A 14,769-nucleotide genomic window follows, 5' to 3' on the forward strand; every position below is an offset into this window, starting at 1 on the left:
TAAAAAGAAATTGTCCGATCTGAATGTCGTAAACCGGAAACAGACGCGCTTAAGATAACAACCAATAAACAAATGGCGGCCTCCATGAATACACAATAAACAATGCAAAAATAATGGTAAATTTACCCCCTTTTTAACTGGAAGAACTCCCAAAAGATGAAATTTAATTATCAGAGTTTTGTTTTTTGAGGAATTTGGGATGATCAAATTTGTTTGAATATTTTGCTGTGCAAAAACGGAATATCTGAGATCGTGAAAGACAGAGAAAAAAAAAAAATCCTGATAACTGACTAAACCTAGCCACCATTCTCAGCATGTGTCAGTAAATGTAGTTATTGATTCAGTCAATTTCAATTCTCACTTGGCAAGCTGTCTATTCACTTTACTGCAAACTATCAAGTCAGATCTACCGTTCTTCTTTCTTTTATTTATTTATTTTTTTAACACATATGCTGTGTCACACAGATCATTATGATGATTATGTTGTGGGATAAGTGACCTGGATACGAATAATTTAAAAATTATATATATGATTTACAAATTACAAATACTGTACTAGGTAGTCCAGCAAAACATGTTACAATATATCCTTGATGTCATCACCAAAGAGATATTCACCAGTTTTGGGTAATTTTGGGTCCTTAATAAGAATTCCCGAACAAAGCTTATTGGATCCACAAAGGCCGAGATCTATAGCTGGTTTCAGAAACAAACGAAGGTCTCGACATTCATTACCATCAATGAAACCTCAGACTCCAGGTTTTGAACGAAGTCAAACTCATGCTTCACTGCGAAGTAGAAATGATGAAAGCAGTAGAGATGATGGACAAGAGGAAAATGGAGTCTGGTTTTGGGTAAATAAAAGCGGTTTTCCTGTGGAAGATAAAACATGGGATAGAATGTGGGATCATGTTGCTAAGATACATCCCGGTGGTTATAATATGGTGTGTAGTATTCGAGGTGCCAAAGATTTACCACAGGTGAGTAAAACCATGGACCTTATAATATTATAAGGTCCATGGTAAAACGGGAAAAAAAATGGGGTTTAACATCCACTCGACACAAACTAGCTCATTTCGAGACTAACATATGGTTTAATTAATTTCACTTGCACCAAGGGGTTCTTTAGCTGTGGGAGGAAACTGGAGAACCCGGAGAATACCCACGAGGTTGGACAGACGACCCTACTTCTTGTAATGTACAAGTAGGGAATCAAAATAACGCCACTTGATTCAATGACAGACCTTATGATCTAACACATGCATGTTAATCCAATAGACCAAACAACCCCCCGGTAGGTGAAACATATTGACCACAAGCATTTCTCATTTTATATTAGGGTATGGTTTTCAGGCAAATACTAATAGTTCATGTAAAATATCCCTTAGCAGTATGACTTGGAAGAGAGTTTGCAAATATGCCTGGACAAGATTTTATTTACATTCACCGTACGTGTTTATCAACTGAACATTAAATTTATCATACAAGTTATTGCTTTAACAAGACAATAAATCTTATTCTATTACTTTCTTTTATTGTTCATAATTGTAAAAATATTTTTGTCTCTACTTTAGATACCAACACCACAGCCACCATTTTCGTTACCTGTTCAGATGCCTGTTGCCGAGAAACTGGAGAAAATTCAAAATTATATGAGAGAATTACAGTATCCTTCATAAAATTTAAAATAGGCCCATCAAAAGATGTTATATAAAAATTATAGTTGGCACTACCCTGTATATGTTGTCTGCATTGGATTCGGAATGTTGGGGAAATTTTTAATTCATGATAACTTTGTAAATAGGCCTACTCAATGGAACTGAATCGTTTCTTGACTGACAAGAATGTGAAATCCTTCAAATGTTTAGCAGCTTTAAGGATGGGTTAAAGTTATAAGTTTATGATAAAGTTAAATAATGTTAGTGATGTTTATGTCTGTATTTCCGGGGGTTGTGTAGCCGAATGGTTAGTGCGTATGCGTTGTATCATAAGGTCTGTCATTGAGTCAAGTGGTGTGGTTTTGATTCCCCGCTTGTACTTGACAAGGAGAAAGGTCGCCTGTCCAACCTCGTGAGTTTTCTCTTGGTCCTCCGGTTTCTTCCCACTGCTAAAGACCCCTACGCGCAAGAGAATTAGTGAAATAAAATAAAATTGAACCATTTTAGTCCCAAAATGACCTAGTTTGTGCCGGGTAGACCTTAAACACCATCTCTCTCTCTCTCTCATTTTCTCCATTTCTTGACTGGAATTCCTTTAGAGATATAACCTTCACAGTATTGTAGTTTTCCAGTAATGATGGGTTAAAGTTATAAGTTAATCCATATAATAAAGTTAACTTAAACATACATTATGCAAGAGCTAAATCTGTCTATTGCAGGTCTTTCTTTAGGCCTGAAATGTTATCTAATTATTAATTAGACATTAATTAACCTAACCAGACCATAATCAACTCTAGATCGCATCGCTAGCCTGCGATCTTTAGTGGATTGTGAGCCGATTTGCTGCATAACTTTCCTTGACGATTTAACGATTAAATGGATAATCGAGACTATGCTGTTTATCGTACTGACTTTAGTAATGATGATCAAGGCTAGGCGGAAATTCAATCGCTTTGTTCTCGGTTCATGGTGGATCAATTTGAATGAAATTTTCAGCAAATTGCCTTTACATTATCTAGTTTTTAACTATTATAGCGAGAACTGCCAACTTGTTATCAAATCTCCCATAATGTATCTTTAATTGATGATGTTTATTTCTAAATTTCCTTAATACAACATAGATATAATCATACAGGAACTCAGTTTTTTGAGATAAAGAAAAACAGACCAATCTCTGGGTAAATAATGTACACAGTGAATATGATTGATAGGTTTAAATAAGTTGTTCATTCAACATTTATTCAATTTGTTTCATTTCTACATTTATGTTTGGAGGGAGGGGGATGGGGATGTAGATCATAAGGTCTGTCATTGAGTCAACTGGCGTGGTTTCGATTCCCCAGTTGTAAGTGATAAGGAGTAGGGTTGCCTGTCAAATCTCTTGGGTTTTCTCCGGGTTCTCTGGTTTCCTTTCACTGCTAAAAATCCCTACGAGCAAGAATTTTTTTAAATGAAATTTAACCAAAATCTTTGTCCCGAAATGACTCAGTTTGTGTCGAGTGGACTTTAAACCGCAATTCTCTCTCTCCCTGGGGCCCAATTTGCCAGGGACCCAAATTCTGTCGGGGCCTAAATCACCCCGGATCCAAATTTGCCAAGGGCCCAAATTTGCCAGAGGTCAAATTTTCCTTGGGCCCAAATTCACCACGGGCCCAAATTCGAACAGGGGCCTGTTTCACTAAATTTTGAACTAAGATAAAATCCAAATTTTAGTAATTTGATTGGATAATATTAGATTGATGTTAGTGCTTAGCCAATGAAAATTGAAGTATCTACTAAAATTTGGATTTTATCTTTAGTTAAGATTTCGTGAAAAAAGATCCAGGGCCTAATTCACCAAGGCCCCAAATTTGATGGCCTAAGACAATTAACCGGGTCATACTGGTTAATTTGATACCAGTCACATTTGTGGGGGTTGAGTTCACTGACGAAGCGTGATGGGCGGACACACACAGAGACAGACATCTTTAATTTTATTTATATAGATATAATTAATACATTTATAATTCTGGCACAAAGTTCCAAATATCAGGTACAGCTTCAGTCATTAATGATGCTTACATGTGTCTGGTATGCCTACAAATAATATCATTATTTCCAAGCCCGATTTGATCAACTAGATATAATAATACTGATGATTGTTTTTATCCCTCAGGTTAATGGAAAGTGCAAAAGAGATGATACGAGAAGCTTTACCTATTAAATGTTTAGAAGCAGTTATACTTGGCACGTATCCTTTACTTCAAACAGTCGAATAAAACAGAATGAAATAAGTTTAAACGTCCAACTTTTCTGTACCAAGTAGGCTAATGAAGATGGTCATATACCAACCAGTGGGCTATACGGGAAATTTGCATAGACAGCTGCATTTTCACCTACAATTCCAACTGTCAAGGATTCTTTTACATACATTCTAACAACCAATGTGTACATTGGATCATGTTGGGTATTTTTACCATCCGAATGACTAAAAGCTGTCTCTTGCCAGGCCTTCCCCCCCCCTCCGTGTGCATCACTGACAAGGGCAATCTGATATTCCTTCGATAGCCTCCACTACATAAAGAGCTGACTGGTTGTAGTTGGAGGTTGTGTCAGGGGTCATGCAAGCGGCTTTTGATGCTATGACGTCAAACTTTTGATTTACTAATTTGCGTTGATGTTTCTACTAGGATACCCACATGGCCGTCAGGTCCAGATATGCTACATGTATCTGCAGATTATAAAAAGATATCTTAACTGGTACAGATTTTTAACGAATGGTACAATGGGTTTAGAGAGATATGCTATAAGTTTTAAAAGTACGTTCGGATGTCATGTACATCGTCATGTTGTATTAGGTGTGTATTATGGAGGATTATATGGTGCTATTGGAATGAGTAGAAGAGAGGAACTGATGTATAAACCATTACAGTACAAGGTAAACAGAATTGGTCATTTCGGGACTAACATATGGTCCAGTTTTATATCTATAATTCGTTAGGGCAGAGGGGTCTTTAGCAGTGGGGGGTGGGTGGATGGCCGAATGGTTAGCACGTGCATGCTGTATTATAAGGCCTGTCATTGAGTCAACTGACGTGGTTACAAATCCCCGTTTGTACGTGACAAGGAATAGGGTCGCCTGTCCAACCTCGTGGGTTTTCTCCTGGTCTCCTGTTTCCTCCCACTGCTAAAAACCCCTACATGTATGTGCAACCAAATTATTGAAATAAAATTGAATCATATGTTAGTCATGAAATGACCTAGTTTGTGTCGAATGGACGTTAAACCCCATTTCTCTCTCTCTCTTTAGCAGTGGGAGGAAACTGGAGGACCCGGAGAAAACCCATGAGGTTGGACAGGCGACCCTACTCCTTGTCACGTACAACCGGGTAATCGAAACCATGCCAGATGACTCAATGACAGACCTTATGATACAACAACCCCCCTGTACAAGATAAATAAATACAGTTTAAATAACCTTCTGTGTTTATGGAGCCACAGTGGCTAAGTGGGTAAGACACTGGCTCGCTAGTCTGGAGATCGCGAGTTCGCTCCCGGTTTTGCCCGAAAAATTTCATCAAGATTTTATGGCCTTGGTTCCTCTTGTCAGTGGTGAAGGATAGAAAGGGCCTGACAAGGACAACTGTCTAGTCATTTGGATGGGGAAAAAAACAAGGGCCTACTGTTCTGTTCTGACTGGGCTAGTGAAGACGGGCATACGCCATACAGTGTATACACAGGACCCCAGTTTTTCGTCCCATCCAAATTACTAGACAGCCGTCAGGGGGAAACCCTGTCGAAATAATCCTGATAAACTTTCTCGGCCTATGCAGAGATCGAACATCCCACCTCCAGGCTAGCGAGCCAGCATCTTACCCACTTAGCCATCGTGGCTCCCGGGCTTTGATAAAGTTGTGAAATATTTTATGAACAAATAAAATTTGTCTGTATCTTTCATGATAATCTAAAAATATTAAAGATACATTATGGGAGATTAGATAAATAGTTAAAAACTAGATAATGTAAAGGGAATTTACTGAAAATTTCAGTCAAATTGATCAACTCTAAACCGAGAATTTTAGCAATTGAATTTTGGGCCTAGCCTCAGTCATCATTACTAAAGTCGGTACGATAAAAAACATAGTCTCGATTATCCATTTTTTGATTTAATCATTAATGTGTGTTGAACAGATCTGATTCCAATCTAGTAAATATCGCAGGCTAACAATGGCATCGAGAGTTGATTATGGTCTGGATAAGTTAATTAATGTCTAATTAATAATTTAGATAACATTTCAGGCCTAAAGAAAGACCTACAATAGGCCGATTTAACTCTTGAATAATGTATGTAATAGACATTTATTATGCTCTGAAAAGCACACAACTTACGAGCGTATGATATGCTAAAATCAAGACATTTAATATTATATAAGTTTATCCGTAAATTGTTGTCGGAAATAGTAACCTCTCTCCACGATGCCAATTGTGGATGAAACTATCTGGTATCGATGTAATAATTTTTATTTCTTTTCTTTTCAGACGCTTTCAGATTTGATTTTAGATTTTCAGAAGTATTATATCAAATGTAAGTAAGTTTATATGAAGTTTTTAGAAATATTTATGTTACTTTTCGATACATTTATCCAATCTGTTTCACAGAGGATTACGAAAGTCTTCTAATATCTCTGTAAAAGATGACTACCTTCAATCATTGGCTCAGTGGCGCGTGCATTGTTTACACATAAATCGTAGTATTTATTACATATTTCAGTTGTTTTTATATGCCTACATTTTATGTATACAGTTGTTGACATTTCAAAATGAAACTGGTGGGCGTATATTTGTTGTCTGGAAACTGTTATGTTTAATTTTTTTCTCTCTCCAGTTCACCATGAGTTAAAAAAAGTAAAAGTGGGATTACCTATTATTCATGATCCACATAGTTATGAAACTATTCCATGGAAGGTAGGTTTAAAGGAGCTAAGTCGCTAATATTTGGGACCTAGAAATTGATACAAATGCATCACAACACTTATAATAATGTAATATGAATGTATATAAACTGATTTACATTCAATCGTTTCTGTTTTTACTGTAATTTCTAATCAGTTAAGTTCGGTGAAATACGCCAGAAATCTCAATCGAATGGCTATTTCCAGAGTTTGGTTATACCAGTCTACACCGATATTATTTAATGCGCATGCTCTCCAGATAAGAATATAGCGTCACCGTGGAATATGTCTAGCCTCATTCTTCGAGCCCCTTGTTACAAATGACGCTGAAACGTGTTATGGTACACGATTCGTGTACCAATGGTAAAAAGTTTATTTTGTCTTAAATATTGGATATCAGAAGCCCACTTTTTTCCGCTAAGATCACAACATCAATGTTGATTTAAATAGACAAATAATTTGTGTTTTCAATGTCGAAGAATTTGGATGATATTGAGTTAGAGACTTAGCTACTTTAATATAGCTTTGTTTAGTGTTCATTTACCTGTATGCAATATATATTTACATTTATATATTTCGGGACTAACACATGGTTCAATTTTATTTCAATAATTCACTTGCGCATAGGAGTCTTTAGCAGTGGGAGGACCCGAAGAAAACAATGTTGGATAGGTGACCCTACTCCTTGTCATTGGTCTGGTGGTATATTAATAAGCATGTTTAAAGAGTGTGAGAGGGGATGGGTGGTCTTGTGGTTCAACGTGTGTGCGTGAAATCATAAAGATTCTGTCATTGAGTCAAGTGTGTGGTTTTGATTCCCATCAGTCCCCAGTCACTGACTTTAGTACTGAGTCAAGCCCCAAGTCACTGACTTTAGTACTGAATCGAGTCCACAAGTCACTGACTTTAGTACTGAGTCGAGCCCCAAGTCACTGACTTAAGTACTGAGTGGAGTCGAGTCGCCAGTTGCTGACTTTAGTACCGAGTCGAGTTGCTATTTGCTGACTTTAGTACTGAGTTGAGCCCCAAGTCACTGACTTTAGTACTGAGTCGAGCCCCAAGTCACTGACTTTAGTACTGAGTGGAGTCGAGTCGCCAGTTGCTGACTTTAGTACCGAGTCGAGTTGCCAGTTGCTGACTTTATTACTGAGTCGAGCCCCAAGTCACTGACTTTAGTACTGAGTCGAGCCCCAAGTCACTGACTTTAGTACTGAGTGGAGTCGAGTCGCCAGTTGCTGACTTTAGTACCGAGTCGAGTTGCCAGTTGCTGACTTTAGTACTGAGTCGAGCCCCAAGTCACTGACTTTAGTACTGAGTGGAGTCGAGTCGCCAGTTGCTGACTTTAGTACCGAGTCGAGTTGCCAGTTGCTGACTTTAGTACTGAGTCGAGCCCCAAGTCACTGACTTTAGTACTGAGTGGAGTCGAGTCGCCAGTTGCTGACTTTAGTACCGAGTCGAGTCGCCAGTTGCTGACTTTAGTACCGATTCGAGTTGCCAGTTGCTGACTTTAGTACTGAGTCGAGTCGCCAGTTGCTGACTTTAGTACGGATTGGAGTCGAGTCGCCAGTTGCTGACTTTAGTACCGAGTCGAGTCGCCAGTTGCTGACTTTAGTACTGAGTCGAGTTGCCAGTTGCTGACTTTAGTACCGAGTCTAGTTGCCAGTTGCTGACTTTAGTACTGAGTCGAGCCCCAAGTCTTCACAATGCCCGAGTCCCGTTTAAGTCACCAGTTAATCAAGTGAGTCAGCAATTTATGGCAAATAAGGTATGTAGGAGTTATGTCCCTTCACCACGACTCGAGTCCTTATTTCTATCAAGTCACAAGCCTCACGACTACCGAGTCACAAATAATATTTCAAGTTGAATTGCAAGTTGGGTTATGATGGGGATGGCTGAATGGTTAGCGCTTGCGTGTTGTATCATAAGGTCTGTCAACTGGTGTTGTTTCGAGTCCCCAGTTGTACGTAACAAGGAGTAGGGTCGTCTGACCAACCTTGTGTGTTTTCCCCGGATCCTCAGGTTTCCTCCCACAGCTAAAGACCCCTACGTGCAAGCGAATTATTGAAACAAAAATTGAACCATGTTAGCCCTGAAATGACCTAGTTTGTGTTGAGTGGACGGTAACCCCATCTCTCTCTCTCTCTGTCTCTCTCTCTTTTATACAGAGTATGTTTAAACTCTGGCTATGCCTCATAGTCAGTCCCATTAATTTAAAACATGTCACAAAATGGTAAATAATTTTTCTTGCAGTGTATTAACATAAATGTATGTAAATCATTGAAGAAAGAAATGGTTCGAGATTTGGATCAACATGCTAAAGTTATTCGGTCCAAAGCCAGATCGTGGACTATGCCACCAGGAGCGCCCAAGAAAATGTCTACATTTATCGATACAGTAAAAGATTGTTCTAGTAGTAGCAGTAAATCACAAGTATCTACTAAATCATCATTCTCGTAAGTTATATTTCATGTTGGGTTGAAACACATTCCGTGCACAGAGAACTAGCTACATTGAGAATGGATCTCTGCACTGAATGGCAGTCATTTTCAAATATTAGTATATACCAGTACTATCTTCATACACACAAAGACTAAGCAAACATGTTCAACTTTAAGGGGGTTGGATATCCGAATGGTTAGCGCGTGCGCATTGTATTATAAGGTCTCATTGATTCAATTGACATGATTCCGATTCCCCAGTTGTACGTGACAAGGAGTAGGGTAGCCTGTCCAACCTTGTGGGTTTTCTCTGGGTCCTCCAGTTTACTCCCTCTGCTAAAGAACCCTACGCGCAAGCGAATTATTGAAATAAAATTGAACCATATGTTAGTCCCAAAATGACCCAGTTTGTGTCGAGTGGACGTTAAACATCATTTCTCGCTCTCCCATTCCTTGTCATGTACAAAATTGAGATCGAAATCATATGTTAGTCCAGAAATTACCTAGTTTGTGTTAACCCCATTTCTCTCTCTCTCTCTGTCCCTCTCTCTCTCTCTTAACCTGTGTGGCTGAAAGATTGGTCTACTGTGATTTTCCATTTGGAAACCAAATTATGTTTACAATCATAAATATAAACGGCTTTTCAGATTTTATTTATAGTTTTCTTCGGTTTATTTTTCAGACAATTCGGTATAACTGAACAGAGTATATCAACAAGTAATGGAGGACATACACAAACATCGATACAAGATAATTCACAACATTCTCTTAAATCTCCTGTCTCTTCGGGAAATAACGAATATTTACTCAGAATATAATATTACCTTGTGAGAACAGCCTACTCCTGAACAGTGGAAGTGTCCAAACCAGAATACAATGTTACCATATCAACAACCTCCTAGTCAACAGTACAAAGAAAACCCAAAACATTATTTAGTAATTGAACTGGAGTATACTGGTCACAATTTTATGGAATACAATTACTGCTGCTTATTACTGACTAATTAAATTAGATTCCCTTTAGGTACGTGCAATTAAGGGGTATCTCTGGTTGGTCAGCATTAACTAAGTATTGTTGTGTACATGTATATATTGTCTTGTTATAGATCATATTTTATTATTGCTTGATAATGACTAGAGAAACCTAGTCAGAACATCGCTCAATAATAAGTAGTAATTGTATTCTATAAAATTGTGGCCTGTATAAGTATCTACATCATGAACAGCACAAGTTTCTATAACAGAATATAATATTACCATTGATCAACAGTCGGTTGCTGAACAAGTGATTGCCATGTGAACAGGCGACTAGTGAACAGAACAAAAAAGAGAATATAATGTTACCATATAAACAGTCTATTACTGAACAGCACATGTGTCTAAAACAGAATATAATTTTACCATAGGAACAGTCGACTTCTCAACAGCACATGTCTCTAAAACAGAATATAATGTTAATAACTATCCCGTTTTGTCTGGGTTTTGTCATTGGTAACACAATATTTTCTGTGCTTTATGTATGTTCATCAAATTGAGTTCTGCGTAGAATTTATCCATAAAAACTTTATAAATTTAATACTGCAGAGAATATTTTCATAGAAACTTGATAAATTGAGTTCTGCTAAGAATTTACTCATAGGAACTTAATAAAGTGAGTACTGCTGAGAATTTATTTATTTATATAAGCTTTATAAATTTGGTACGGCTGAGGATATTTTCATAAAAACATGATAAATTGAGTTCTGCCGAGAATTTACTCATAGAAACTGGATAAAGTGAGTACTGCTGAGAATTTACTCATATAAACTTGATAAACTGAGATATGCTGGGAATTTACTCACAAAAACATGATAAATCAAGTACTGCTATACATTTACTCTTAGAAACTCGATAAAGTGAGCACAGTTGAGAATTTACTCATATAAAATTAATAAAGTGGGTACTGTTGAGAACCTACTCATAGAAACTTGATAAAGTGGGTACTGCTGAGAATTTATTATTTTGAATGTAGAATTATTTTATTATCATAATGAGATCTAATAAGAATGAAGATGGTTATGTACTGTCAAGATGTTTATGTACTGTCAAGATGGTTATGTACTGTCAAGATGGTTATGTACTGTCATGATGGTTATGTACTGTCAAGATGTTTATAAGATGGTTATGTACTGTCATGATGGTTATGTACTGTCAAGATGTTTATGTACTGTCAAGATGTTTATGTACTGTCAAGATGTTTATGTACTGTCAAGATGGTTATGTACTGTCAAGATGGTTATGTACTGTCATGATGTTGATGTACTGTCAAGACATGTACTGTCAAGATGTTGATGTACTGTCATGATGGTTATGTCTATGTACTGTCAAGATGGTTATGTACTGTCAAGATGTTGTATGGTAAAGAATTAATATTTATTTTAAAGAGAGTGTCTTACTACTCAGAATTTGAAATGTTATTGTACATTAATATTTATTAAACTGTATACTGCTTTGATGTTCCATATGGTGACCAATTTAAATTTATGGAAGGGAATACTTCCAAATGGTTTTTGTACAATACCAATTTACTGTTTATAATAGCAAATGAAAACATTAAAATAATCACATCATATCTACGGAAGACTGTATTTTATCCGAAGAGCAAAGAGAATTTACATACTTTCATTAAAACCCAGTGATTGTTTTCCATAGACTGTCGTGATTGTTTTCCATAGAACTATCGTGATTGTTTTTCATAGAACTGCAGTGATTGTTTTCCATAGAACAGCCATGATTGTTTTCCATAAAACTGCCATGATTGTTTTCCATAGGACATTTGTGATTGTTTTCCATAGAACATTTGTGATTGTTTTCCATAGAACATTTGTGATTGTTTTCCATAGAACTATCGTGATTGTTTTTCATAGAACTGCCGTGATTGTTTTCCCTGGAACATTCGTGTTTGTTTTCCATAGAACCATTGTGATTGTTTTCCATAGAACCATTGTGATTGTTTTCCATAGAACATTTGTGATTGTTTTCCATAAAACTGCCGTGATTAATACAATAATGTCTGTTAAAGGGAATACTAATGAAATATTCTGTATAGCAAAAACAAATGTTTGTATATATAAAGAGAACACTGCTGAGATTTTATGTTATTAAAAATATATATAATTGTTTAAACGAAGGATTTCAAATATTAACAAATTAATATTTATTATTATTTTTGTTGTATAGTATATTCTGTATATATTTGTCTACCATTCACATATTTATATTATTTTATTGATAAAAGACGATAATTTCATCGTTGAAAGGTCACAGAGTAATATTCTTAGTACCTGTGTATACCCTGTGTTAATATTTATCTGCCAGGGTACAGGTACTTCTGAGAATTATAAATGTTATTGTACAATAATTAAGAATATAATATTCTTGTATACTGCTGAGAATTTTAAATGTTATTGTATAGGAATTTAGAATTCTTGTATACTGCTGAGAATTTTAAATGTTAGTGTTCAGTAATTTAGAATATAATATTCGTTAACTTGTATACTGCTGAGATTTTAAATGTTATTGTACAATAATTTCGAATATATTTGTTAACTTGTACACTTGAGTATTTAAATGTTTTTCTACAATATTTTAGAATATATTATTCGTTAACTTGTATACTGCTGAGAATTTTAAATGTTATTGTACAATAATTTAGAACTGCTGGTAATTTATGATTGTATTTAAATGTTGATCTTTATAGACAAGAATTTATTTCGAGTTATTTTAAACGGGGTACAATATTATTATAGAAAAAAGTATTATTTATTTATTTATTTAAGTTACTAAAATATATTTATACATAAATATATCATCTTTTAAATTTTGATCTAAACTTAAAGGGGCATTAAATTATGGAGCTGACAGATAAAAAACAGATAATGAAAACAGAAAATGCTGAAAATTTCAGTCAAATTGTTTCACTCTGAAACGAGATATAAGTGATTCAATTTTAGGCTAGCCTTGAACGTCATAATTACCACAAAGTCTTGGTTCTACATTTCTACGTTAAATCATCCGTCATGAAATGTATTCAAATCCACTATATATCGCAAGCTAGTGATGGCATCGAGAGTTGATTTTGGTCTGGATAAGTTAATTAATGTCTAATTAATAATTTAGAAAACATTTCAGGCTTAAAGAAAGACATGTAATTGGCAGATTTAGATCTTGCATAATGCATGTCTAATTGCAGTGTTATTTTATTATTATTATACTACAAAAAAGTTTATTGTAAGTAAAGAGTAACGTTATTTATTTATACGACCATTATATATCATCTTTTAAATTTTGATATGAAGTTTTTGATAAATCTGAATTGTCATGTTATTTTAAACGTGGCACAATATTATTCTACAAAAGTGTTTATCATAAAAGGGAGCCACGGTAGTTCAGTGAGTAAGACATTGGCTCGCTAATCGGGAGGTCTTGTGATCGATCCCTGTGTTGTCAGAGAAAATTCATCATAGTTCCTTCTTGTCAGTGGTGCAGAACCTGAGAGTCTGGCAAGAGCCAAGGTATGGTCATTCGTAGGGGATGTGCACATAAAAGATCCATTGGCAGTTGGAATTCGATATAAGAGTAGGCTATAGTGCCATTGTCCGGGCAAAATTTCCCTCATGGCACACTGTATGCCCGTCTTCATTAGCCCAATCGGAGCAGAACAATAGGAATTTAATTTCAGTTTATCATAAAAAAAAAAAGACTAACGTTATGTCACCATTATACATTAAAAGATAAATCATCTTTTAAATTTAGGTATGATGTTTTTGATAAATGCTTTTGGTTTATATTAATATTTCTGTATAATGTTATTTGTTGATATTGTATAACTTTAGGAACAATTTAATTATAGAGATACGTTCTATCAGCAAAATAAATTAAAATACAAAAACAGAACAATATTTTGCTAGATAAATTTAGCTACCCGGATAATTGGTATTAGAATAACATTTTTAGATTTTAGACATGACGATACACTCTCTCGAACCATTGAATAACCCGAGCAGTATTCAATGGTCATTGAGTTCTGTTTTTATTCTATAACTACATGTAAATCTCAAAATACACTGTACTATCCAGATTATAAAAAACAAAATCACCAATAACGTTAAAATTCATCATAAGTTCCGCCCCTTTTTTCTTTCTTTTTTTACAAAAATTGTGGTGGCTAGTGTTGACCTCATTACAGTTTGACATAATTCTGAAAATGACATCATTCTGGACAAAAGAAGTCTCTGTCGAAGCCATTGAATACTACCATGGGTTATTCAATGGCTGTATTCAATGATATTTTCTTGTATTTCTATGTGGTTATAGAATTAATACTAGTATTATTTATCAGAGTTATAATAATTAACTTTTATTTGAAATTGATTTTTCAATTTTTTAAAAATAATTCTACCATGTGCAATAATCTTGCCTATTCGTTTTAGAGTTAGAGACCTTGCAACCAATGTTGTCTTTTTACTCAAATAAATCCTACTGTGATACTTTCATTTGGTTTAGTGTTTTATTGTGAGAGAGAGGGTTTAACATCCACTGGACACAAACTAGGTAATTTTGGGATTAACATCTGGTTCAATTTTATTTCATTTTTTCGCTGTTTTAGTAAAGTTACCACAAGCTTTATGGATTTCTCAGCTGCTCTTGAAATGTTTCTATGGTTACATGTGCAGTGTGTGTTGGGGAGGCGGAAACGATTCT

General features: G+C 35.5%; 1 protein-coding gene across 1 annotated transcript; it reads left to right on the top strand.

The window, feature by feature from the left end:
- The first annotated feature begins 81 nt into the window (after positions 1–81).
- LOC126822380 (tubulinyl-Tyr carboxypeptidase 1) lies at positions 82–10,018 on the top strand. Its single transcript, XM_050551266.2, has 9 exons — positions 82–980; positions 1,575–1,666; positions 2,780–2,836; positions 3,814–3,888; positions 4,404–4,575; positions 6,177–6,222; positions 6,523–6,602; positions 8,840–9,042; positions 9,710–10,018. The coding sequence occupies exons 1-9, from the start codon at positions 594–596 to the stop codon at positions 9,843–9,845; spliced, it is 1,248 nt and encodes a 415-aa protein (XP_050407223.1). The 5' UTR covers positions 82–593; the 3' UTR covers positions 9,846–10,018.
- Positions 10,019–14,769: the final 4,751 nt, after the last annotated feature.

This window comes from Patella vulgata, chromosome 5 (assembly GCF_932274485.2).
Source record: "Patella vulgata chromosome 5, xgPatVulg1.2, whole genome shotgun sequence".
Taxonomy (NCBI): Eukaryota; Metazoa; Mollusca; class Gastropoda; family Patellidae; genus Patella; species Patella vulgata.